This window comes from Pleurodeles waltl, chromosome 5 (genome assembly GCF_031143425.1).
Source record: "Pleurodeles waltl isolate 20211129_DDA chromosome 5, aPleWal1.hap1.20221129, whole genome shotgun sequence".
Lineage (NCBI taxonomy): Eukaryota > Metazoa > Chordata > Amphibia > Caudata > Salamandridae > Pleurodeles > Pleurodeles waltl.
The window spans coordinates 734,472,909-734,500,698 of NC_090444.1; the positions used below are offsets into that span (position 1 = coordinate 734,472,909).

Genomic DNA, 27,790 nt, shown 5'->3' on the forward strand with positions numbered 1-27,790 from the left:
TTTTCTCAAAGACTTCTGAGAATGTAAGTGAAGTTAATCACTTCTTTCCTACCTGAAACTTTATTAAAACACTAATTTTCTGATGGATTCTTTAACCATAGATTATTCACCTTTATAATATATCCAGGTGCCAGACTGGATCTAAAAACTTTAACACAACAGTGCGCCAGTAGGTGGTTCTGTACAGCTCCACTTTGACTTTGGTCTGTCTTAAAGTGCCGAAGAGAGCTACATATAAATGCCACCCCGGCATGCTGATGTCAGTCCTTTCTCTCCATAGCTTTGAACACTGATCTTTTTCCTTGTTAGTTGGACAAGATTTGTTCTTATAAATTCTCCAACCTTTGTGCAAGGGAACTATGGCCACACCTACATTTACACGATTTAAACCATGCCGGGGCTGTCACAAGCAAATGTCTGTAACAGACCCACATGAAGCATACCTTTGCTGCACAAGAAACGACTCCAAGTTGTGTGTGGAATTCACACTCCTGAATCTGAAGGCAATCTTGGAATGTGAAACAGAGCAATAAATGGCTGAACACTGGAGGAAACCGCTCAAGTCCCGCTCCTGTTCGAAGTTGAGAGTGAATACCTGCTATTGAGGTTGTTCCCACAACAGGTCCTTGTTGCGCTTAAAGTCTTTGAGTAAGTCCAGATTGAAGTTAAAGAAGTCACACAAGAAAGCTGTGAGGAAATGTTTGTATTAAATGGTGTGGTTTTGCAACCTCACCGAGTAATACACTTAACAACCGGATTAATATTCACAAGGTGAGCAATCTGTGGCTAATTTGAGTTTCCACCAGAAAAAGCATTACCAAATGTAATGCTTAGCATAATATGCAGGGTCACGTCCCCAAAGGGAAAGTTCCTGCTAATGGGTAAAAAGCATCTTTGATAAGAAATAGTTATTTTCATTAACAAGGTGTGTTGTGGATACTTAATTTTTCTGCTGATTTTGTGTCCCAGCAGCCTTTTTCATTGGTGTGTTCGTTTGTCTTTATTCCGAAGGTGCACCCTAAGAAATTAAAACTAAGGTGTGGCAATTGTAGCCAAAAGTGTTTCCTCTTCCTTTGATTCTCTTGGCATCACTGTATTTCTCTGGTTAGGCTTGTACCCTTTAGTTTACTCCCTGTTCAACCTCATTCACTAGAGGTTGTTGCTGGAGTTTGTGTGCCACCTGAAAATCTTTAAACCAAGAGGATTCTGAAGATTAAATGCAGTGTCAATTGAAATGGTTTTATTGTTGTACCGCAAAAGGATCGAAGGAGTTATGTCTCATTGACCTTCATTATCAAAACTTATTTTATCTATGAACCTATACGTAATTTATTTTAGATAATTTCGTTCTCTGTACCTCAAAATGTATCTGCTTTTAATTTTATAGATTTTAATGTACTTCCATATAGTACTGTATGTTGGAAGTACAAAATAGATCTACAAAAAGTACATTTGTTCCAGGGTCATTGAAGTGTGGCAAGGGGTGTGTTAATCTGTGGTGTTAAAACGTTAAAGCACTTCAAGGTAAAACATAATTTTCTTTGGAAAGAATAGGTTGTTTTTTGTAATTGAAGAAATCCACAATATATGTTAAATTTTATCCAGAAGAATGCACTTTCTGTACTGCAAACTTGTAGCATATGTCCAACTAAATTAGAATTAAAATGTTATCTTTTTTTTTTTTAGCTCGAGTCTCTTCTCCAGTTATGGCTTACATTAAGCCTGAATTCAGTTTCCTCTGGCAGTAAGGAGCATGGAGGCGAAATTTTTCTCTATAATTCAAATAGAATTCCAGTAATTTCCTTAAGTCAAGGTAGGATATTGCATCACTGAAACCAAATATGTTTACTGATCACTTTTGATTTGCGGAAATGCTCTAAATCTCATAGTTAAATAATGTGGAAAACATATTTAGTTGAGGTCTTTTTCTAAGAACTGTGTAGTGAAATTAGTTCTGTTTATATGAACTCTTTTTAATCTTTTTTTTTTACTGGTTTTATTTCAGAATCTTGATCCAACCCTGCATGTTGGCATTCAAATCACATAACTTGTCGAAGAGGTTGTGTAATATTTTCTTGTACCTTGGTTGGAGGTTTTTAGCCCTTAACCAAAGTAATTTCATCTTGGGGTGTAATTTGGGTTGTGATCCCCATTACTTTGTGAGGCAGTTTTTGATTCCTCACCAGACATAGTCCAGCCTAGGACAGTCCAGCAGTGCATGCAGAAAGCATTCATTCCTTCCTCCCCCCCTCCCTCCTAGCATGCTATTAAATACTCTCCAGTTTCAGTACGTGAGCTAATTTCTATCATAAATCCTTTTCTTTTTTTTGTCTAGTTCAACTGTTAACACAGTAAAACACTCCGGTGTAAAGGCAAAAAAAGGTTGCCAAAGTTAACTGGTCTTTTTCTCCAGTAGTCAATTGCTATTTTTCTAATGGATTTCTCGGAATCCATTTCATTTGACTGCTTTGGTACCTAACCATGAGGGTACATTTATAATTGTTAGTTATTGTAGGGAAGCACCTTTTTTGATTTGGTTAGCCCTCATATTTTGCCTGGTTTCTGATGTGGCTTTGACTGTTAGTGCACTAGGTCCCTGCTAACAAGGTCCTGAGTGCCAGATCTCTTTTTCCCAAAATTTCACAGTTGTTTTGCATAGTTGGCAAACTCTTTAGCTACCACTGTAAGTCCCTTGTAAATGGTACCCCTGATACCTAGGGCCTGGGTTACTAAGGAAGGTCTCTGATGGCTGCAGCACCAATTGTGCCATCCTCTGGGACCCCTCACCAAACTCCCACAGTGCTGCCATTGCAGATTGCCCATGCTGGTACAGGCTACATTGAAAACACGACCTGTTGCACACCCCTGTGTGCCAGGCCCCCTTTACCTAAATATGCAAGATGTAAGTCGCCCCTGAGGTAGGGTGATTCCAGGCACACGTAAGGTCATATATGCTTGAGCAAATACACCCCTGCTATGTCTCTGTCAATTCTGAGGCATTGTAAGTGACCAAGGAGGCCATTTTAAATGAATGTGCTGGACACTGGTCATTACGAGTTCCCCAGCTACATGATGGCTTTTCTGAATACTGGGGTGTTTGGTATCAAACATCTCAGAATAATGAACCTTCATTGATCCCAGTGATTGATTTATTAATAATTACACACAGAGAGTACTTCTCCCAGGCAGGATGGACAATACAGGGCACAAAGCTTCAAAGGCCTTGCTACCTTTTTAATGTGTGACCCAGGTTTATCCAAATGGCGGTGACTCTGACCCCTGTCCTGACCCCACTTTTGGAAGCCGCACATGCGAAAAAAGTTGGCAGATTAGATGGTGTGTCCACCTCATGCCCATCCTGCTCCTAAGGTGGATGAGCTGAAGTGGAAACTACTTTTCAAATTCCTCCATCTTGTTTGCAAGGAATTAGGCCACTAGGGTTAGCATTAGACCCACTTCCCAACGGAAGCGGTCATAGAAGGGTTAGTCAGCCTAATGTTGGGCAGCCCAGTGGCTACCACCTGGCACTCTATGTAACGCCCCTAAATTGAGTATTTAGGTCGCACCCCTGGACCCTAGATCTCAGATTTTGACAGCCTAAGAAGACCCGGACTAAGAAGAGTTGCTCCTGCAGAAGAGGTGAAAGAAGCAGCAATGTATCACTCCGGACTGCCTGCTGACCTCAAAGGACTCTGCACAAAAAGCCAACTCGTCCTACCTTCAATAAAGATTCAAGTCTCCTGTGGACAGAGGACCTCCTCTGAAACAAGAAACTCCAAGGGAAGGACTCTGCAGCTTCTGGAATGTCAGAAACTCAACACCCAAAGTGACCACTGCCCCCAACATCCTGGACCCTAGGTGAAGCTAACCAACAATGCCAATGGGGTTCCCCAGCTGTCCAGAGACCGAGTCAATGTGGTCTCGCCCGTCTGGAACTCACCCAAGATGCCTACAGCCTCTGCACACAGGCCACCTCTCCCACAGCCTGGTGGTGAGGCAAACCCAACACCTCCAGCAACCACTGCACCTGTCGACCCTGACCAGATTTGAGGTGGGTCACTGGTGCCAGCTACGTCCCCTGGCTCCTAAGAGCTCGAGTCCGTCCTGGAACACCCCTGCTGGACTCCTGGACAAGGACTGCAGCCTCCACACGCAGGGCCCCCGGACTGAGAATGCTGCCGCGCGTGAGAACTCAACACTTAGACACCCCTGCATCCGTCGTCCCTGGGCACAGCAGAAGAGGACCAATGGTACACTTTCGTCTCTGAGCACCACAAGTCTACAACCTAACTGTTTGTTGTCCCCGACTAGCTTCCCAGCCAGAGCCTGCACAGCCTGTCTTCACAAGGACCAAACTCCCATTAAGAAGCATTGGGCACCTGATGCCTTACTGTACCCCTGCACCTGCCTGCCCTACTGTTGCTCTGTGTGACCTACTGGGGTTTTGTTCAGTGCCCAGTACTCACCCTTGCTTTCCGAGGTTGGGCTCGTAAGTCATTGTTAACCCTTCATTCAATTAACATTGTTTTCCTCCATAGGATAATATTGAGAAGAACTCAGAAAGTTTGTAGGAAAGTCACTCTTTTTGGAATGCCTGTTTATCTGTGTGTTTAGATAGTTTTCACTGGGATCCTGTTAACCGGGACCCCAGTGATTGTGCTCTCTCTCTTCTAAATTTGGTTGCTTTGGTACCCTTTACACCCCACAATTGGCAAACTGGTGTACCCCTGTAAGTCCCTAGTATATGGTATTTAGGTACCCAGGGCATTGGTACACCAGGAGTCTCCCGTGGTCTGTAGCATGTATTATGCCACCCATGGGGAGCCCATGCAAACTGTGTCTGCAGGCCTGCCTTTGCAGCCTACGTGAAAAGGTGCATGCACCCTTTCACTGCTGGTCACTGCACCAGGTCACTGTAAGTCACTCCAATGGTAGGCCCTCCTAGCCCAGAGGGCAGTGTGCAGGTTCCGGTATGTGAGGGCCCCCCTGCATGAGCAGAGGTGCCCTTACAAACTCCAGTTCAAATGCACTAGACTTCATGCTGGAAAGCTATTTTACCCGTGTACTGGCCACAGGTCACTCATTACCTGTGGTCCAGCTACATAACGGTAACTCTGAAACTAGGCATGTTTGGTATCAAACATATCGGAATCACACCCCAATACTAATACCAGCACTGGTGGATGTTTCCATGCGCTCTGGAGGCTCCTACCAGTCTTACAGGGTTTCCGGGCAGCTCATGCTGCTGCAGCCCCTCAGACAGGTTTCTGCCCTCCTGCTGCTTGACCAGCTCAAGCAGTGGAAGGCAGATCAAAGGGTTTCATGTGGAAGAGTGAGGCAACACCCTCTCCCTTGGAAATAGTTGTTATAAGGCTGTGGGGTAGCCTTTCCGCACGACCAACTTGCTTTGAAGGGCACATTTGGTGCCCTCCTTGCATAATCTGGTTTGCACCAGTCAAGGGACCCTCATTCCCTGCTCTGGTGAGAAACCACACAAAGGAAAGAGGAGTGACCACTTCCCTGTCTATCACCACCCCAGGGATCATGCCCAGAGCTCCTCCAGGTAGCCACTTGATTCTGCCATTTTGGAAACAAGATGTGCAGAGACCCATGTGAGCATCATGTTGGTCAGGAGAGGTGTATGATGTCAATGACCCCTCTGATAGGTAGTCACCCTGCAGAGTGACCAAGCCCCCTGTTTGGGCTATTAAGGGACTCTCTTGCAGATGAGTCCCCAGATTCGGTGTTCAAGACTCCACCAGGACTCCACTGCATCGACCTATTCTGCTCCTGGCCACCAGAACCGCTGCTGGACTTCACAGGACCCAAGTAAGCCTGCAACTCATGAGTCAACTTCATGTTGCAACATTGTTTCTTTGGCTCCTTCCAGTAATTGCAACATTTCCACGGCTGTGCATCCTCTGGGGTCGGCAAGACTTCAGCTGCACCAAAGAAGCAAGAAGGAATCTCCCTTGGAGTGAGGGAGTCACTCCCCTGCATCCACGGGTACCTAAGTTAACAGTGTCCAACAGCTAGGATCTGCTCCCCACAGGAGCTGCATGCATCGTCCAACACAGGCGGTGGTCCTGAGCTGTCCTTTTGGTCATCTCTGCCCAACTTGGGAGATGATGAGCCCATGCCTCTCCTTGCAGGACAGTATCTGTGTGCACCGGGACTCTTGCAGCAAGTAAGACTTATTGACTCCTGTTCCAAGGGATCTTCAGGCTCAAAGTAGCCCCGGCCTCCAGCACTTCATCTCTCCAAGTACAGTCTCTCCTCTGCAGCTTCATTGATGTGGGACCCTCTCCAGGTGTGCTGACTGGGCCTCACTGCTAATAACTGTGCCTGCTGCCAGTGGCTTGCCTGTGGGGGTTACGACTGCTTCTGCTGGCTCTCCTGAGTGCTGAAGGTCAGTTTGGACTCCCCTCCAAGTGTCGAGTCCCCTGCACCTTGCTGGTTCTCTTCTCTGCACATTCTCTTCTGCCAAGATTTGAATTTGCCAAGGGTTGTTGGTGGTCCTCCTGACAACTGACCATCTGCGACCTGGCGACCGACGTGAGACATCTGCACAACTCCAAGGACCTCTCTGCAGCTCCTGGGCTCCACAGCTGATCTTCATCTTCCCTCGTCAACCCAGGTCTTCATCCACAGAAAGGTGGGCAGTGACTCCTGCCCCACGCGGACACTCCTGCGAGGACTGGACTCTGTCCCCTTCTCTTGCAGGTCCGTTTCTTCCGGAATCCACCGTTGGGTTCCACTACACTGGTCCTGGTTTTGCAATCTTCCGTTTCCAAGTCACCTCGTTAGTCTTTGGAAGGACCAGGTAACTTAACCTCTGGTCTCCTGGTCGTTGGTGTCACTGAGGTGCTCACCTTTTGGGGTCCTGAGTGCTCCCAGCTCCCTTCTAACTATTCCACATCCTTGGATGGGGGACCTACCTTTGCATTCAACTATTTTATTTCATTATATGGTCCCACCCCCCAATAGGGCCCAAACTATTTTCTGCTACTCCTTGCCAATGTTTGTTGTTTTTCTATGCTAATTCCTAATACTTACTGTGTGTATGTATAGTGTTGACTTAACACCATTTGGGGGACTGCCTATAAGTAATCTAATTCAGTGTTACTGTAATAAAATACCTTTAGTTTTGCAACACTGTGTGGTTCCTTTCATGTGTCATAAGTTACTTTGTGACTGCTGTGGTATTGCAAGTGCTTTACACTCCTCCTAGATAAAGGCTTGGCTGCTCACCACAGCTACCACTAGAGAGCCCAGGCTTCTTAAACACTGTCTCACTAACTAATAGGGGTTGCCTTGACCTGGTATAAGCTGCAAACACCAAAGGTGTCCACCACACACGCCAATCCAGCTTCCTACAGTGTTGATTTCTGAAACTGCAAAGTGTTTATGGTTAAAAGTCTACTTACCTGCTTGCGAAGTTCTTAGGTTTGAAACATCTATAAAAATAATTAATTTTATTAATTGGTCTCAGATTTATTCTTTGAGGGTGTGTCTCACTTACTGCTTTTGTGAGTACAACAAATGCTTAGCACTACCCTCTGATAAGTCTAACTGCTTGCCCACACTACCACAAAATAGAGTATTAGTCCTACCTACTTTTGCCTATACTAACCAATTGGGGATCCACTGGACTATTGGCACAGTGTACTTCATTTTAATGCACTATATAAACAGCCATCTTCCTACAGTTGTATCCAGAAAGTTAAGTACATTCTTAAATTCCATAAACGATGCCACATGAATGTACATATTTTATTAAGTAGGAGAACATTTTAAAGGATAATGCTATGCAAAGGTCTGAGAATAATGTCATGTTAAAATGAAGACTAGTAACATAACTATTACATTGATTTTCATTTTGCTGCTGCTTGAACGCAGTACTCCTGTTCTGCCATCTCCATCCTGAGGGCACTTTGCTATTTGGTAATGGAATCTAAAGCAGTTTCTAAATTTGTTACTATGCAGAACTCCCTCTGTCTGATGTTATGCATGCATGACTATATGTAGGTGTATTTGAAATGGGATGCTGCTCAGTCAATTTTTAGCCACATTTCATTTATCTTTAAACAGTCATAACCAAAGTGTTTTTCTTTCCTTTGTATCACACAATTGGTTATTTTACGCCTTTTATCTGACCTACTGTATGTACTCATGCCGATTCTTGGCAAAGAGGTTGTTGAGAAAAACCCCAAACCTACTCATACTCAGGCACATCATTTAGACCGCAGCAGTATGAACACTAGCCTCTACTTACACGGGCATACCAGGCAGAAGATTTCAGCATTTAAGATGGCATCTAGTATGAAGTAGCAACTTTATTTGTTTTGGAAAACCACATTTAGTGAAGTGCTACAGAAATTTGTGACTGGGGTGGTCACATTGAACTAGCAGAGTGCCATCCAAGTGGCACCTTCCAGACACTAGAGCTTCTTTCAGTTGGCCAAGGCCTGTCTGTCTTTGGAGGTTATTGCCTCTACCCTACTTAAGCCTTTGACTAGCTGCTCCTCTTTCTCAGTTTTAGCATGCAAAAGGAAATGTCTCAAAGTGAATCCAGCCAGTCTCAAAGGCTGCGTAAGCGAGTAAGATGTTAAGTGACCTCCATGGGCTCAACCGACTCGTGCCACACCATTTTGGGACTGTTGCGCTACTCTAGTATTCTAGTTAGAAGTGGTTGGTGTGGGGGGAGGCATTCAGATTTTAGTAATCGTACTGACGCTTGTTGTATTCTGAAGCATCTCTCTTACTTTGCTTCATTCTCTTCCTTCTCATTGGTCCTGCTACAGTGGAGTAGAAAAAAATGCCACCTGACACTGTTGTTTGCTGAGTAATGGCAGTGAAGCTCATCACTCTTCGTCTCTCTTCCTGCCTTCCATAAAAATAGTGAAAAGTATCTGCTGTTACTAATAGAGAGCCTATCTCCTATGTTATTTGCAAGTTATTAGAAGGAAAGTAGTACTCCTACCAACAGCACTGTGTGATAGAGCCACTCCTCTTTTATCTTTTTACTAAAATAATCTACTTTTCCTTTACTCAACGTTTTTGGTAATCCTGTCTCATGGATGCTTCTAACTTCATATTCCTCACAAAGCCAGACTGTCCTTATATAATATTACAGTAATGCTCCAGTGTGCTGATAGGTCACAAATGTGACTCTGCAGTGACGTATTCCACCCAGGAACCGACGTAAGAGAGCTGCATTTAAGTTCACTGGCATCAATTGTTTTGTGACTCTGTTTTGCTTTACGTTCGACTGAGCCAAGATATACACACTGAAAGAAGTCTAATACAATTCTCTGGAATGCACTTATTAATCTGAAGAAGACATTTACTATTGCTTTTTGCAGTGTTCATGAAGGAAGATTTGACTACTAAAAAGTGTACTTTCAAAATGTGCAGCAACAACGTAAGTCCATGTATAAAGAATCCTCAATCTATAAACAGCAAATATATACATGCAAGGATACAAACACTTACATATTGATATATAGATATATATTCATATGCAATGCAAAGCAAATAATAAAAATTCCTCACCGTAGGGCCTGCCAGATGCTTCATCTTTCTCATGCCAGCAAGAAGACGACCCCGTTCAACTGCAAGAAAGAGATCCTCACGGAAACAATGTCAGGCATTTGACGTCCAATCCTGACTGAGGTCTCGGAATTCATCTCTACTGAGCACGGCCACCTTTTTATAGCTTAAACAACCACAAAAGACCCTTCTAGAAGACCCTCCCTCTCAGATGAAAATATTCAAAAATGCCGGCTAGTTTGGGTAAACCTTGAAAGGAGTGCGTCAGGAGCTGGCCATCTTCCCAAGGCACGCCTCCCAAAGTCAAACTGTTCTCTTGCCTATGATAAACACTAGCTTGTTACAGTCTTATCGTACTAACTGCTCACCTCTACATATTGTGTGCCAGTCCTAGCTATTCGTGAGAAGAAAAACACGTAGAAGTTGCAAGGAAAAATACTTTAACCTGGTGGTGAAGCTAAGCTGAACACAAAATGGAGTCTAGGCTGAATGCAAAATGGAGTCTATAACCAGTGACCACTAAAGTGACAATAGGCAGCTATGCCAGGTGCAGAGCGGTGTGACACGACGTCAGTGGGCAATACCCAAATAACATTACAGACTCCCTGATATGGATCTTGAGCTCCACTCCCAAATTTGCTGGTATGCTGACGTCTTTAAAATTTACAGTGTTTCAGAGAGGATATTTTCCCCAAAAATAATAGAAATAATACAGTTTGTGACTTAGTGCGACTGTAGGAAGCACATGTCAATGATGAGCTTTTCACGAAATCTGTCCTTGCCACTTGGTTTCCTGTCCCAACTCGAAGTTGTATGTTAAGTGTGTGCTCAGGCGTAAGACATCCAGGAACAGAAGGTGAAACTCTTTTCAAGAAGGCAGTCATACATGACGTCATGTTCCTGCTTGAGATCTCCCAGTAAGTGGCAGTTGTGCCATAACCGCAAGAAAGCTAAGAGGGACTCAACTCCCATCCCGCCACTCAAAATCAAGTGAGAAGGCACGTGGGCATCAATTGAGAGAGGTCAGACCCCACAAGCATCTGCTGACACTTTGGGCACCAGCTGATCCAGTGGGGCCTGTTTTGATACCAGTCCACACTTCCACCCCAGCCCCTGGGTCCTCACTAGTCCCTTCCATAGGAACTCCATGGGCACTAGACCAGACTCAGATGCTGGTCTGTGGCCCTAAGCTTTCGTGGTCCCCCTCCAGTAGTATGTCATAGAACGAAATTACAAATGCACAAACCGTATGCAACCAAATTCTAATCCTTGGCCTCTTCCTCGAAACCAGCACTATCCCAGGCAAAGTGTTTCCCCAAGGCACCAATGATGATGAGGAGACTCACAACCTGCTTCCCCCTCATTATACCGATTTCAGGCTACACCTACATTAACAAAATGACAGTGGACTAGGCATATCTCCAGAGTCTGAGCAGGAATCGCCACCTGGCTCAGCAACATAAGACATTGTTTTTTTTCGCAGTAGATATGTAAAGGGCACCATAAGTGCTAGTTTTACAGGTGCCGGCTGTTGACACTAAGGCTGAATTATTAAATAAAATCCTTCAATAAGTTCTTCCCTCTTCTGAGCCACTGTTGCCATTCAACGAGGCGCTCACGCCTGGTTTAGGTCATACTAAAACCCCCCAGAGAGTTGACTTGTGGCCAGATGATATAGTATACCCCCTCTGATTTTTATTAGTATAACAAAGCATCCAATGACTGATAGCCTAGTGGTGCAGGCTTCAAGTAAAGTCACTCTGGATTCCTTATCCACCAATCCTCCAGCTATAAAGTCAACACTTATTGATGCATTTGTAAAGAGAATATTTTCACATTGGCTAGATTAGCCTTAAGATTCTGAACAGAAACACCCATGGTTTAAGGGACATGGACATATTTTGCCTGCTGTCCTGGAAATCTTCAAACATCATGGTCAGGTCACAGCAAAATATGGATATATCCAAGCATCCTTGGTGGACATGCCCTCAATTGTTTGGAGAGAAGGCTGATTGTATACTCAGACGAGTTTAGGACAGTTGAGCCACAGCACATTTCTTGGGACTCTTGTCTTGCCAAACAGTTCCACCAACAGTACAGAAAGTTTAAGGGTTATTCCAGGGACTGCCCTGTATAAACCACCCTTTTCATTTGCACACACTTAAGGGCGTTTCCACCTGTTTACTATTCCTAATTGAGTACAAATGATTAATATGCTTGTCTCGACAAGAATTGTTTATTGTATATTGATTCATTTGGATCCCTCTTCGAATGTTAATAAACTCCAGTTGGTACAAAACGCTGCTGGTAGGCTGATTCTGAAAAAACAGACGCAATTTATCTTGCCATTACCGCATTACACTTTCACAACTGGCATCCAGCTAAACGAAGGTGTTTCAAGCCCATTTCCCTTTTCCGAACACTAAATTGAAATCGGAGGCAGCAGCTGAGGAAGGGTTCGTAAACTCAAGCTCTCTTTTTTGTGGAGTGTTGGGCTTTCTTCGCAGCAGCTGTAAAACATTGGAACGCCACACAAATCGCAAAATGCTAATGGCTTTTTGCAAGTTCCTTATTAACTCCGTGTCAGTGGGCCTTCCGACTTGCCTGCTTGAACTGTCTGATTGAGCTCTTTGTATTCGCAATTCCAACCGCCATTATTTATTTGGTCAATGTTTTGTGATTAATAAATTGTACAAAAATAAATAAATAAAACTCCAACCCACCGAGCCTGTTCAGCAACAGCAGTCCAAGTCTTTTTGGGGCAGAGGCTGTGGTGGCATCCGAGGGGCTAATCCCATCAGCATGGACACCTTCTGTAACACGTCCTTCGCTGCTGTAGTGGCCGACAATGTACTTTATCTAACTCGTCCTCACAGGCCCATATTCAGCTGGTCGGAAGCAGAGTATGACGTTTGCTCCAAGGCTCCATCACGTTGGACAGATAGGTCATGCAAATCATTTAGGGGGGCTATGTCTGCCTTTTAGTTCCTCCCCGCTCCATTTTAACTCACATCATAGATAGTAAATCTCAATGGAAGCTTTTGTAGTCTTACTGCTAGAAGTCATCCTTTTGTCCAAGGGGTGCCATCGAGTGGATGCCAGTTACGAAGAGGTGAGAGCAATTCTACGCACACTACTTCCACATAAAGGAGGTGGAGAAAGACCCCTGGCCTTTACTGGATCTCTGCACACTAAATGCATTCCCTTTTTTTTTTTTTTTGTTTAATAATGCTTTATTGAATAAGTTAGCATACACTGGTACAATAGAATAAATACATTTGCAACCAGAAGAAAGAACAATAATAAAAAAAAAGATTAATCATAAAGATAATTATATCTATAAGAAACAATTTGTATACACAACCAGATTGTAATATTGTACCGTAGAGTAATAGCATTTTTTATGTTTTAGTAAAGAAGAAAAAAAACAAAAGAGAAGAGAGAAAGAAAAGAAAGAAAAAGTAAAACAATGCAAGTTAAAAATCACATAGTTACAATAAAGCAACCATTAAGTATTAACAGTAGTATATAAGGTCTTGTGTTGCGAAAGGAAAGAGGTGAGGGGAAACCAAAGCATGTCCCTTTTAATTAGCAGTTGAGTAGTATTAGCATTTGCTCGAACCATTCTGTGATTATAACAGATCAGATTCCACCAAGTTAGAACAGAAATTTTCGTAGTATCTTTCCAATTAGAAGTTATAATTTGCAGTGCACTACCAATGAGCAAATCAGCCAATTTACCAAGCAGTGGTTGGGAATACCAAATAGATGAAGGACTACCCATAAAAACATGTAATAAATTGAAAGGTACATTGATGGAGAAAATCTGATTAACTTTATCCCAAACTTGTTCCCAAAAAGTATGAACTGCAGGGCACTCAAAAAACATGTGCATATAATGACTGTTTTCTTTAGAGCACCACCAACACTTGCTATCTGTAGTAAGTTTAAATTTATAAAGGTCTACAGGAGTATAGTACAACATATTGTAAAAATAAAATAATGTTTGGGTTGTAGATGCTGAACGGGATGTTGTATGGAGTTTTGACCATATTTTTTCCATGTAGATATAGGAATGTTCTGATTGAAATCCTACTCCCATGCTAATTCTATTTTAGATTTTGGTCTCACAAGACTGGTATGTGTAAGGGTTCTGTATATAAAAGACGCCGGGACTTGTGAGGAAAAATTAAAAGGATGGGAATTAGGCTGTGTAGAAGAAGGAGCCTCCAAAGATTGAGACAATAAGTTATAGAGGATAGCAGAGAGAGTTTGATATTTCACAGCGTAATAAATGGAAATATGAAATGTCCGTTGAATATCTTGAAATTCAAGTACAGCATTATCTAGAATTAACTGATCTAAAGTTATAATGCCTTTGTGCATCCACTCTTTCCATACCAAAGTTCTATTATGAAATGTGATATCATTATTGTAACATATAGGAGTTTGCCTAAGGTTCTCATATGAAGAGTGAGAGGCAAGAAGTAATGGCCTGGCAATAGAAATAGAATGAGTTATTATCGGAGAGAAAAGAGATTTAGGGGGTTTTGAAAGCCGAACTGCATCTCTAAATGTAAATGGTGTAATTTGTGAGTGTTCCAATTGACTCCATAGAGAGGTCCCTTTATGAAAAGTGGGATAGAGGGACAACCATATTTGTTTTAAAACAAATGCAGAGTGATATCTTCTAAGGCATGGAAAATTTACACCTCCATTATCTCTAGGTTTGACTAGAGATATACGAGATTTAAGTTTGTTCCATAAACATTTCATAAATAATGCCTTTATAATTTTTTTTAAACTAGAAGGAAGTTTAACTGGGAGCATAGATAAATAAAATTTAAAAATGGGCAACAACATAATTTTAATCGTGGCAAGTCGTCCCCACTAAGTTAAATAAAGAGGATACCATCTGTCAAGTAATTTCACAATCCTTGACTCTACCTCTTTGAGATTAGTTCGAATAGTGTCCTTAAGAGAATTGGAATAGGATATACCCAGGCTTTTGATATGCTTAGAGTTCCACGTAAACCCAGTAACTTTAAACATGTCTGGTGGACAGTAAGCATTTAATGGCAAAACCTCTGATTTATCTACATTAAGCTTATAACCTGAGACACTTGAGTATTCTTGTAATAATTTTAAAAATTCCGGAATAGTCTTGTGAGGATTAGAGACAAAAAGTAAAATATCATCAGTATAAACTGCGAAATTAATCACAGTATCTTTGTGCTTAAAACCAAAAAGATCAGATGACCTACGTATTTTCTCTAGAAGGGGCTCAAGGGCTAATATAAATAACAGAGGTGATAGAGGACAACCTTGTCTAGTACTTCTGTGTAGGGGAAGTAATGGGATTGTTTACCATTGACTAAAATTGATGTAGAGAGTGAAGAGTATAAAAGTCTAATAGTTTTAATAATAAGAGGACTAAAACCATGCCATTTTAATGCTCCAAACATAAAATCCCAACAAACTCGATCAAAGGCTTTTTCAGCATCTAGAGTTATGGTAGCTATAGGATCCCTGGACTTAGAGGCAAGATGGATAATATTGAAAAATGTTCTAGAATTATCCAAACTGTATCGCCCCTTAACAAAACCTGACAGATGATTAGGTCTGGGATAAAATGATTAATCCGTAAGGCTAGGACTTTTGCAAAGATTTTACAGTCGACATTAATAAGGGATATAGGTCTGTAATTACCACATTTGGATAAATCCATATCTTTTTTAGGAATCAAACACAACATAGCTTCAGAAAAAGTGCCCTTTGCTTGATCTTTTGATATGAAATATTGTATAAGTGTTCATAGCTTAGGAACTAAAATAGATGCAAAGGTTGAGTAAAATTCTATTGAAAAGCCATCTGGGCCAGGAGCCTTATCTTTAAGAAGCTTGGTAATGGCATTTTTAATTTCTGCTTCAGATAGGTCAGAGTCTAATGGTGACAAATCTACTTTTTGTTTTGAAGGAATAGAGTGGAAGAAGGCATCCACTTCAGTCATATTAGGATTATTTTCGGGAGTATATAATGTGGTATAGTAGTCAGTAAAGCATTCCAGGATTTCTGAATCTTTAGTGTGTCTATTTCCAAATGTTTCTGTGATAACAGTAATTTTAGACACTTGTTTTTTGATCTTTAAATAATTTGCCAATAGTTTACCCGCTTTATTTTTCCCCCAGTAAAATTTGGAATTTATTTTGAGTAAAGTTCCACATGCACTTTCCAAGGAATGCTTATTGTATTTTAGTTTAGCATCAATCAACCTGGATAAGGTGTCTGGTTTGTTAGATGAGAAATATTCATGCTCAAGATATTTTATTTGTGTGAGCAGTTGAGAGGAAACTTTAGATTTTTCTTTCTTTTTAATGGCGACATAATCTATAATAAAGCCTTGAGCAGTAGCTTTAAATGCATCCCATATAAAATTCATCTGAGTATCCGAAGGTAAATTGTGCATAAAAAATTCTTTAGAAAACATTGTAAATTGTTCAATAACAAATGATCTTGCAATAAAGAGTTATTAAACCTCCAGCGATTAGAAAAGGAGGAATTTCCTGGAAGGCTCATATCAATTATTACAGGGGCGTGATCTGATAAGAGAATAGACCCAATAGCAGCATGTGAAATTGTTTGGATAACATTTTGTGTAGCAAATATATAATCTATTCTAGAGTATGAGTGATGTACTGGAGAATAAAACGTGAATTCTAATACATCTGGGTGAGCAATTCTCCATACATCACGTAGACCTCTGGAAAAGATTGCTTGATAAAATGTTTTTTGCATTTTATTAGGGATATAACGAGTTTGGGAGCGACAATCTATAAAATGATCCATAAGTTGATTGCAATCACCTCCTACCACAAGATTTTCAGAGTTGCAAGATAATAATAAAGAAGAAAAACTAACCCAAAATTGAGGCTCTACTCCAGTTGGACCATAGACATTGCAAATGGAAAACAGCAAACCATTGATCTTAACTGTCAGTAAAATCCATCTTCCTATATCATCCTTAGTCTCCTCTACAACTTGTATTTGTAAAGATCTATGAAACAATATTATTACCCCATTCTTATTATGAGCTGCAGAGGAGCCAAAAACATGACCAACCCAATTTCTATTCAAACTTTTAAAATCCTGCTCTTTAAGACGGGTTTCTTGTACAAGAGCAACTTGACAAATCAATTTAGAGAGATGCTGGAGCACTCTGTTTCTTAACTGGATTACTTAAACCTTTAACATTCCATGAGATGATTCGAAAACTGGTCATTTAACTATTAGAAGACATTTAGACAACAGAGCCTTACCGAAACCTAAGAGACAAACAACATGTGAATCATAGAAGAAGGTGGAAAGGAAACATATATCTAAATAAGGTTGTGTGTTGATGCCAATCTTGCATTGTAGGACGTAAGAAATAATAAAGGAAGAAAGAAAAAGTCGAAAGAGAAAAAACCAGAGAGAGAGAAAAAGAAAAGGGTAGCAAAAGGACCCCATTGATAAAAAAATTTTAAAAAAAAGATGACAAAAAGCCAACAAACTTCAGTCATAATTGTCTTAAAGAGAAGAAAAATACTTTGCATGGGAGAAAGGGAGGAACAAGAAAAAAAAAAAAAAGAGGCCAATCAGCAATATTACCCCCGAGGAACTACAATGATTGGGTAACAAGAGAGAGGAGAGACGAGGAACCAAAATATATACATTACAATATGAACAACTGACGACGTGACTTACCAACAAGGGAAAGAACACTATGATGTTGAGATATACAGGAATATAGACACAATCGGAAAGGGGACTTTCTCAACCGGAGATTTCAATGGTTCCAATATCTATAAAGAAGAAATAAATAATTTAAGAATTTCACATTAACCGATCAAGTCTTGCTGAGTTCCATTGTCTCCCCTTTGTGAGTATATATAAACTGTTTCAGATCATAGGGATTTTCAAAAGTAGTTGTTCTGTCCTTGAAGCTGACCCTAAAAAAGCAAGGGTGAATTAGGCCAAATCTAGCATTCATAGATCTTAAGGCTGGTCAAAGATCCAGAAATTCCTTCCTTCGCTTGGCGGTCGCCGTGGCCACATCCTGGCTAAAGAAAATCTTTTGGCCAGACCACAACAGTTGTTTACGTTGTTTGGCGGCAGTCAAAACATTCATTAAATCTGAGTACTGTAGGAAGTGGTCGATAATTCCTCTCGGTTTTGATGGGGAAGAGGGACAAAAACGATGCGCTCTCTGGATATTGAGAGCAGTAGTATTCTGAAGACCAACAATCTTTGGAATATGAGTTTGCAAGAATGTTATCAAATCTTGGCCTTCTGAGCCATCTGGAATGCCATAAATGCGAAGATTATTTCGCCGATTGCAATTTTCCAAATCTTCTGTCTGTTTTTTAAGTAGTGCGACTTCCTTAGTCAAGTTATCAACTTCAGTAGTAGTACCTTGAATGTCACTAATCCTCTGTTCCACCTCAGAAAGTCTAGAATCCATACGTGACCATCTTTCCTCAATTCGCTGTAGCGCAATATTAGTCTCCATAACAAAAGGCTTTATTAGCTTGAGCTCATCCATAATGTCATCCAGTGTGAGGTGCAATGGAGACTTAGTTGGAGAGGATGGGTCTTTTTTTTAAACTCTTTTGTGGCCCCCGAAGTCTTTACGACTGTTCGAGTTAGAAACAGAGGACAAAGATAATTTGGAACGAAGAGGGGCTTCCATTTCAGCCACACAGTATATATTTAATACAATAGTTTAGTTAATGTTCCTGCAGCGTCGAGTAAGTCACCTCAGAGGACAAATATTAAATTTTTTAGAAGAAAATCCAGAATAAAATGACTATAACAGCTTCAAGAGTGGCATCCAAGAGTGTCCAAAAAGTATTAAGATCTCCACATTAATTCAAGTAGCCAAAAGACAAAAAAGAAAATAATTTTAAGGAATAAAAAAAAAAAAAAATCCTGTCAAAATGGCGGCCGCATTTCTGTCAGAAAGGGAGCAGTAGGTTAAAAAGATTAAACTCTGTAAAACACCAGAGTTTTAAAAGAGAAAAAACTCACCATACTGCTCCCTGCTTGTTCCAACATCCAATTCTGGGAAAAAAAGCAGCCAGCTGTCAAAAACGCCTCCCTCCAATATAAAAACGTCCTTGGCAGGTCAGGAGCGTCGTTATAGAGCGGCCATCTTAGCTGCTCCGGCACGCGATCTCCCCACTAAATGCATTCCTGAGGAAAGAAAAAATCAAAATGTTCAGTCTGTCTTGGATTCTTGTTGCTCTGGACACTGAAGACTGGGAGTTGACCCAGTGCTTACAGGACAATTATTTTCATATACTCATCCCGCACTCCAAAGGGATTAATCTGTGGTTTATGGTTGAGTTGGAATACTTCAAGTTTCCCATACTCCCCTTAAGCTTTACCTGGTTGCTCAACTAATGTTTCCCGCAGTCATTTGTAGACCACCTCCAAACTCTTGACAACTTTGAGATTTTCAATCGATGGGCCCCGTGTGGTGCCCAGGCTGAGGATTCCCTTTGTTAGGTCTGTCCTAGACTCACAGGCTTTTTAGGTCTTTCTGTAGCCGCAGCAAGTCCGAGCCTTTTAGGATATGAGCATAATGTTTTGGGCTCAATCGTAAATCTTGTTAAGGACACCTCTGTGGCTTTGTATACTCCCCACCTATGGCATCCTCCTTGTCTCAAGTGCCTCATACTGGCATATGCAGGCTCTACAGGGTTTACCTCAGGTTTCAGTGGGCTCAGTGTAGGAGGCTGGCCTGGCTTATAGTGGGTACCAATGGTACTTATACCTTGTGCCGGGTCCAGTTATCCCTTATTAGTAGAGTAGTAGTGTTCTAGCAGCTTAAGCTGGTAAAGGTAGCTATAGCAGCGCAGCTTAGGCTGAACTAGGAGACATGCAAAGCTCATGCAGTACCACTTATATAGGTGCTATATCATAAGAAAGACAATATTCATAGTTACCAAAAATTAAGGTACTTTATTTTAGTGACAATGTGCCAAAAATATCTCAGGGATATACTCCCTTAGGAGGTAAGTAAAATACACTAAATATACACAGAAAACCAAATCAGGTAGGTAACACAGTCAGAAAGTAGTGCAAACACTGTAGAATACAATAGGATGCAATAGGCCTAGGGGCAACACAAACCATATACTAAGAAAGCGGAATGCGAACCACGAATGGGCCCTAGGCTAGTGCAGTGTGTAGAGGGTCACTGGGAGTGTAAGAAAACACTAAGGGTGTCCAAGATACCCCACCCCAAGACCCTGGAAAGTAGGAGTAAAGTACTACTATTTCCCCAGAAACAAACTAAAGTCGTGATAAAGGATTTTGCAAAGACCACAACAGACTGCAAAGCACTGAATACGGATTCCTGAACCTGAGGACCTGCAAAGGAAGGGGACCAAGTCCAAGAGTCGCAAAAGTGTTCGGGGGGGGGGTACAGGAGCCCACTTAACACTGGATGAAGGTGCAAAATGGCTGCTTCTGGATGGAAGAAGCTGAAGATTCTGCAACAACAAAAGGTGCTAGGAACTTCTCCTTCGTGCAGAAGATGTCCCACGGAGTGCTGGGGGATGCAGATTGGTTTCCTTGGCAAAATACCGCAATCAAGCCTTGCTAGCTGCAAGAGTCGCGGGTGAAGAAAAAGAGTGCAGCCCGGGCCCAGGAAGCACCTGCAGGAGGTCGCCACTTGGGAGAGGAGACAGAGGGGGCCCTCAGCAACGTAGAGAGCCCACGCACAAGCAGGAAGCACCTGCAGAAGTCCTTGAACACGGATTCAAGAAGTCTGAACACGGCAGTCATCTCAACACTGCAAAAGAGAGTCCCACGACACCGGAGATCAACTCAGGGAGCTGAGCATCGCAGGACAGAGTGCTGGGGACCTAGGTTTGGCTGTGCATGCGGGATTTCGAGGAAATGTGCACAGAAGCCCTTGTAGCTGCATTTCACATGGTGCACAGGATTACTGTCTGGAGAGGTGAGGCAAGGACTTACCGCCTCCAAATTCAGACATTTGGACCACTGGACAGTCTGGGTCACTTGGGTCCACCACCTGTGTTCCAGGGGCCACGCTCGTCAGGATTGGAGGGGTCCCAGAGTTCCGGTGATGCTGAAGTTTGGTGCCTGCTGAAGCAGAGGGAAGATTCTGTCGACCCACAGGAGATTTCTTCATGGCGTCCAGTGCAGGATGAAGACAGGCAGCCCCCAAAACATGCACCACCAGGAAACAGTCAAGAAAGCCGGCAGGATTAGGCATTACAATGTAGCTGGTAGTCTTCTTGCTTCTTTGTTGCAGTTTTGCAGGCGTCCTGGAGCAGTCAGCGGTTGATCCTTGGCAGAAGTCGAAGAGCGGTGCAGAGGAACCCTGGTGAACTCTTGCAAGTCGTTATCTGACGAATAGCCCATTGGAGAGACCCTAAACAGCCCTCAAAGAAGGATTGGCCACCTAGTCAGGTAAGCACCTATCAGGAGGGGTCTCTGACATCACCTGCTGGCACTGGCCACTCAGAGGCCTCCAGAGTGCCAAAACACCTCTGGAAACAAGATGGTAGAGGTCTGGGGCACATTGGGGGGAGCTCTGGGCACCACCCCTAGGGTGGTGATTGACAGGGGAGTGGTCACTCCCCTTTCCTTTGTCCAGTTTCACGCAGACCAGGGACTGGGGGTTCCCTAAACTGGTGCAGACTGGCTTATGCAAGGAGGGCACGATATGTGCCCTTCAAAGCATTTTCAGAGGCTGGGAGAGGCTACCCCTCCCCAGCCTTTAACACCTATTTCCAAAGAGAGAGGGTGTAACACCCTGCTCTCAGAGGAAGTGCTTGGTTCTGCATTCCTGGGACTGGGCTGCCCAGACCCCAGGAGGGCAGAACCCTGTCTGTGGGGTGGCAGCAGCGGTAGCTACAGAGAAAACCCCAGAGAGCTGGTTTGGCAGTACCCGGGGTCCATTGTGGAGCCCCGGGGATGCATGGAATTGGCTCCCCAATACCAGATTTGGAATTCCATGATCTTAGACATGTTACATGGCCATATTCGGAGTTACTATTGTGAAGCTACATATAGGTATTGACCTATATGTAGTGCATGCGATTAATGGTGTCCCTGCACTCAAAGTCCGGGGAAATGGCCCTGAACTATATGGGGGCACCTTTGCTAGTGCAAGGGTGCCCTCACACTTAGTAACTTTGCACCTAACCTTCTGCAAGTGATGGTTAGACATATAGGTGACTTATAAGTTACTTAAGTGCAGTGAAAATGGCTGTGAAATAGCGAGTGTGTTATTTCACTCAAGCGGCAGTGGCAGTCCTGTGTAAAGATTTGTTTGAGCTGCCTATGGGTGGCAAAAGAAATGCTGCAGCCCATAGGGATCTCCTGGATCCCCAATACCCTGGGTACCTAGGTACCATATACTAGGGAATTATAAGGGTGTTCCAGTGAGCCAATTGAAATTGGTAAAAGTGGTCACTAGCCTATGGTGACAAATTTAAAGGCAGAGAGAGCATAAGCTCTGAGGTTCTGGTTAGCAGAGCCTCAGTGACACAGCTAGGCACTACACAGACATACACATTTAGGCCACAAACTGTGAGCACTGGGGTCCTGGCTAGCAGGATCCCAGTGAGACAGGCAAAACACACTGACAAATAGGGTTTTCACTATGAGCACTGGGGCCCTGGCTAGCAGGATCTCAGTGAGACAGTAAAACCACACGGACATATACTCACAAACAGCCCAAAAGTGGGGGTAACAATGCTAGAAAGAGGCTACCTTCTCACACTCAGCATCAAGGCTGCCTCTCCGACTTCATCAAGGTCTCACAGGAGACTAGTCTGCACCTTCTGTGGTGACAGACATGTGCTAACCTGGCATACAGCAGGCGGCTCTTCCGTTCCTTATCCAGACTAAATGGTTGACCCAGTTGGTTCACTTATTGTTTGGTAACGTAGGATGGGTCACTTGGGAAAGAGTGTATTTCAGAGGCCTTTTTTCTCCGATGGAGAGCCAGCCCCTTATCAGTCCTCTGGAACTTCGCATGATTCAACTTTCCATGAAAGCCTTGCTTTCATCCATGAACAGGAGGCAGGATCAGATCCTCACTGACTGCAAGACTTCCATGTGGTAGTTCCTCAACAGGATGGAACTGGGTTCTGGATCGATGCCATTTCCAAACTCTGCTGTGTGCTTTACAAGCAGCAACTCTCTGAAGACCAATTGTCATACCGCGTTCTTGGGGTCTGAGAATGAAAAGAGGCCTCATTTTTGGAGTCTGGGATCATTTGCCTCTGATGTGTTGTGGTCTGTCTTGCTATTGCTTTGCCAAGTGGGCCAAGTACAACACCACCTGCATTTCACTGTCAGTAGTAGCAATGGTGAAACAGTCACAGGCATCCCAGGGAGGTAATATGGGTGCGCAGAATCAGTACTCTACAATTACCCAGCAGCACAGTATCTGGTTGTCCAACGCAGGGCTTTAATTAAGAAAAGTCCAGACACTTAAATTGAAATACTACACATGTAATATGTATGCAAGCCTATGTGGAACCTATGTGCATAGCTTTTATTGAAACCACTATTGAAGCACTTACGGTTCCCTCTACTAGATGGCGGAGATATCCACATGTTTATAATTGGAGAGCTCTACTGACGAAGAGTAATCAAATCTCCCTAAAGTACCTACATTTTACTTGTTATGCTGTTTTTGAAGCCTATCTGATAGGCTCTTTTTTAATGTGAAGGGCTTTTAATAATCTTTTTCTGGACAAAGTAAAGAAAAACATTCTAGCATGAATCACCAGAACAAGAGTAAGATGCAGATAAATACTTACATTTTGTTGGCAACTACTTAAGAAGGAAATTATTGAATTATTCAAAATACTTCTAAAGCCCTCAGCTATTACAAGAGTGTCCCGGCGCTGAGTCAAAAGGAGAATAAAGGCATCAACCAACCTACAGGTTGAACTGATGAGTTTTTATTTGCTTCCAGAAGATGGTGTCAGGAATACAGCTGAGTTGGAAGGTATAGGAAGCTGGCCCTCTATATAGTGTACTAAAAATATGTACACCGTGCAAAGAGTTCCCCAATTGGTTTATAGAGATAAAAGTAGATAGGACTAATGCTATATTTTGTGAAAGTGGGGGCGAGTATTTTGGCTTATCAGAGGGTAGTGCTAAGCATTTGTTGTACTCACAGAGGCAATAAATGTGAGACACACTCAGAAACCAATTTAGAAAAATACCCAAAGACTCATAAGGTAGAATACGTTTTTAAGCATAAATACTTTTCACTTGCAAAAATCGACAGTGCAGTTTCAGAGTTCTTCAATGTTAACCTATGGATGTTAAACATATTCAGCAAACTAGCACTTAATGATGACTCGTTGGACCAATCTTGTAGACTTAGGTGAGTACTGTGCAAGGACAGGACCACACCAACAGGGCTCACTGGGCAGCACTGGGGCGGCCAGGTGCAGAGGTGTAGTATGGCTTCGGGTGCCTAATGTATTTCCATGGGGATTGGTCTCTGTGGATTTAGGCTGCAGGCTCTTGCTGGGCGGGATGGGCGAGGGGGCAGCCTGGAACAACCTACAAGTAATTTTCAAAAGTGGGCTGCTTGTGGATGTAGGTGCACGTTTTTGGTCATCTTTTCCAGGACTCAGGGGCAATAAATGCAGGAGTGTCTTTTGAAGCTGGTTTCCTTGTCCAGGAGCTCTCGCGGTTGAAGGATCCTGTGTTCTGAGGCTGCAGGCGTTATCGTGGAGTCCTCCAGTAGGGTTGGAATCAAGGTGGACACAAGCTCAGGAGAGTTGGAGGTTGTATTTGAAACCAGGGGTCCACTTCAGCTCAGGCCAGCGGAAACAGGTGCATTGGTCTCTTTAGGTGTCGGTTTCTCTCACCTCAGAGGCTGTGGGAGAGGGGGGTCTGCATGCAGAGGCTGCAGGTGATTTCAGGGAGTCCAGGAGGGGTGAAACCACACTGCTCGGGGACCTTGCTGGCACCAGAGGTCTACTCCCACTTGAGTCAGTGACAGCAGGTGCAGTGGTGACTTCAGGTGTTGGGCTTTTGCGGTTCCTGAGGCTGCCAAGTCCTTTCCTTATAGTTTGTTAAAGAGCAGGTCTGCGGCTCACAGGATACTTGAGTCTTTTTCGAAGACTGGCAGTCCTCCCAGGGTTCTGGAGGGTCAGCTGCAGGACAAGGCATTTTTTGGTGCAGAGTCCGTCGAGAAGTGCAGGCAGACCGGCGGTGTTGGTACTAGGCCACCTGCTGCTGCTCCTCCTCCTCTTCTGCTGGTGCATCTTTTCTTTGCCCTTTTCTTCTTAGGGCATCAGAATCTTAGTTCTGGGGATCATGGGTGCCACCTAAATACTCAATTTCAGGGCATTACGGAGAGTGCCAGGTGGCAGCCAAAAGCTTGCTCACCTTTAGAGTGACTACACCCTTTCTATGACCACTTTCTTTGGGAAGTGGGAATAACACTGACCCTAGTAGCATAATACCTTCCAAACCAAGATGGAGGAATTTGAAAAGTGATGGTCACTACAACTCATCCACCTTAGGGGTGGGACTGGCATGAAGTGGGCACACCTCCTAATCTGCCTAATTTTCCCACCTGTCTTTCTGCCAAAAGTGGGTTAAGGATGTGGGGGGGGGAGGGGGAGTTGGTTGGTTATCTCTGCCATTTGAAGAGACCTGGGTCCCATTACAAAGGCGGCTAGGCCTTTGAAGCTTCTTGTCCTGGAATGTCCATCCTGCCTGGAGGAGATGTCAGCACCCCCACCTAGTGCAGGCTTTTGTCTCTTTAGCCAGAGAGCACTGGCTGTCACCTTGGGGTGTCAGAAACGTTTCTAAGGGGGCTGAAATGGTCAGGACCAGTCAGTTAAAACACAAGCAGTTGGTAGGCATCAGTGTGGGGTCACTAATATGAGATGTTTGATTCGAAACATACCTATCCTCAGTGAAGCCATTGTGTAACTGGTGAACCTGTAGTGACCAGTGTCCAGCACGTGTGTTTAAAATGGCCTTCCTGGTCATTTAAGATATCTTAGAATCGAGAAAGACATAGCAGGGACATATCTGCCTGTGCAGATATGCCCTCGCGTGTAATATAATGCCTCCTTCCTTACGGCTGTAATGTCTGCTAGGGGGATGACTTACATATATTGCATGCAGTGTGCAGGGGACAGGAAACACAGGCTGTGTGCCTTGTTGAGTTTTCCTTTTAGGTTTGCACCAAGACATGCAGTCTAAGAATGCAGCACTGGGTACACTTAGTGAGAGGGTCCCTGCGGATCAGACTGGATCCGGAGATATTTCTTTGGGCAGTACCCTTGTGCGCCGCCAGGTGGCCTCGGTCAGCTCTGCAGCCTTTGTTAGCGTTGTGGGCTCCATGATGACATCAAGGTTGTACATAGGCGCAGCCTCGGCACAGTGAGGTCAGTTCTTTTCTTTCTGCGCCTGGTCATTTTTTGACCACATTGAACACTTTAATTAGGTTTTTGGGTGACTTTATGTTGCATTGAGGATGTCTCCGAAGACCTAGGGCAAACTGTGTGACGACTGTCACCACAGGATGTCAATGAGAAATCCGCACCGGGTCTCTTTGTGAGTGCGACCACAACCCAAAGTTGTGTACCGAGTGCTGGGCTGTGTACCTGAAGGCTTTGAGGGAGCGGTCCCTGAAGCTCATGGCAGCAAGGAGCTCGACTCCTCATTGCTCCCGGTCTCAGTCCAGCGGCAGGTCTTGAGACCGCTTACGGAGTCACCACCACTCATCCTCCAGGTCTTCTGGTAAGAAGTCGTTGTCGAAGACGGCTAGCCATTCTTTGACTTCATACCATCGCTCGGCTGATGGAACGCGAGAGGAGCGTTGACGCTCCATACCTCCGTCGGCAAAGCCTACTTCTAGGTCTGCTCCGTGCCTCCCTGAGTTTCCTCAACCCGGAGCAACCCCTGCACAATTAAAAGATTTTTATGAGGCCATGCATCTCATTTTTGGGCAGTCCAACCCCTACTGAGACGCCTTTGCTGCCTGGGGGTTCCGATGGGAGCCCTTCAGGTTCTGCGTCAGCGGCTTTGACCTCCACCTCTGAAGTCCCCTCCGTTTCCATTACCAGATCTGTGCTGATGCCGGTCATACCATCATGACCTTCCCCTGCGCTTCCCCCGCGCTGGCTAGGTCGTCTGCGCTCCCGACATTAGTTGTGGCTCTGATCGACCAAGTCAAGGAAGTCTTACCGCAGATCCCGGAGGAGGCCCGTGATATCATCTCCAAAGCTGTTGCTGATAGGAGAGATGTGGCGAGGGTCACTGTTCAGTGTGGACTGGACACAACCGTCTCTCTGGGTAGATTGGTTGCATTGACAGTGGCCTTGAGGCGCCACGCCTGGTTGAGGACATCTGGTTTTTCAGGGTATGTCCAACAGACCCTTATGGATATGCCCTTTGATGGCACCCGTCTCTTTGGAGACAAGGCGGACTCTGCTCTTGAGAGGTTCAAGGGGTCTCCGGCTCCGGCTCAGTCCCTCAGCCTTTCAACTGCCCCTCACCCCCAACAGTCTGCCTTCCACCCCTTTTGTGGTCATGGAAGGGGCTCCCTGTTGTGTCCCTTTCCAGGCCACCGTGCCGTATGTAGTGGTTGTTATTCCAGCTAAAGGACAAGAGCTTACGTCCTGTCATAGACCTTCAGGCTCTCAATCTCTTCCTCAAGAAGGAGAAGTTCAAAATGCTCACTTTGGTTCAGGTCCTGTCTGCCTTGGACCCAGGAGACTGGATGGTAGCGTTGGACTTGCAGGACATTTATTTCCATATCCCCGTCCTGACTGCCCACAGATGCTACCAGCGATTCATGGTAGGTCACAAGCACTTTCAATTTACTGTGCTCCCCTTCAGCCTTATCAGTGCCCCTTGGGTGTTCACGAAAGTGATGGCCGTGGTTGTGGCTTATCTGTGCAGGTTAGGGGTTTCAGTCTTCCTCTACCTCAACGACTGACTGTTGAAGGCAGACATGCCCCAGAAAGTCGTCTGCCACCTTCAAACTATGGCGAACCTTCTGCACACGCTGGGGTTCGCTACAAACATGCCAAAGTCACACCTTACTCACTCTCAGACGCTCCCTTTCATTGGAGCTGTTCTGGACACAGTGCAGTGTTGGGCCTATCCTCCTGAAAAGTGAGTCCAGAATATTCAGGCTATGATTCTGATATTACAGCATCTATCCTGG

The 27,790-nt window shown here is 43.9% G+C and overlaps 1 protein-coding gene across 4 annotated transcripts in view; it reads left to right on the forward strand.

The window, feature by feature from the left end:
- BIRC6 (baculoviral IAP repeat containing 6) overlaps positions 1–27,790 on the forward strand; it is a 1,722,273-nt gene that overhangs the window by 1,055,251 nt on the left and 639,232 nt on the right. For all 4 annotated transcript variants that reach the window (XM_069234691.1, XM_069234693.1, XM_069234692.1 and 1 more), the window contains one exon: positions 1,687–1,813. In XM_069234691.1, the coding sequence (XP_069090792.1) occupies positions 1,687–1,813 (127 nt within the window). The remainder of the gene's footprint in view (positions 1–1,686; positions 1,814–27,790) is intronic.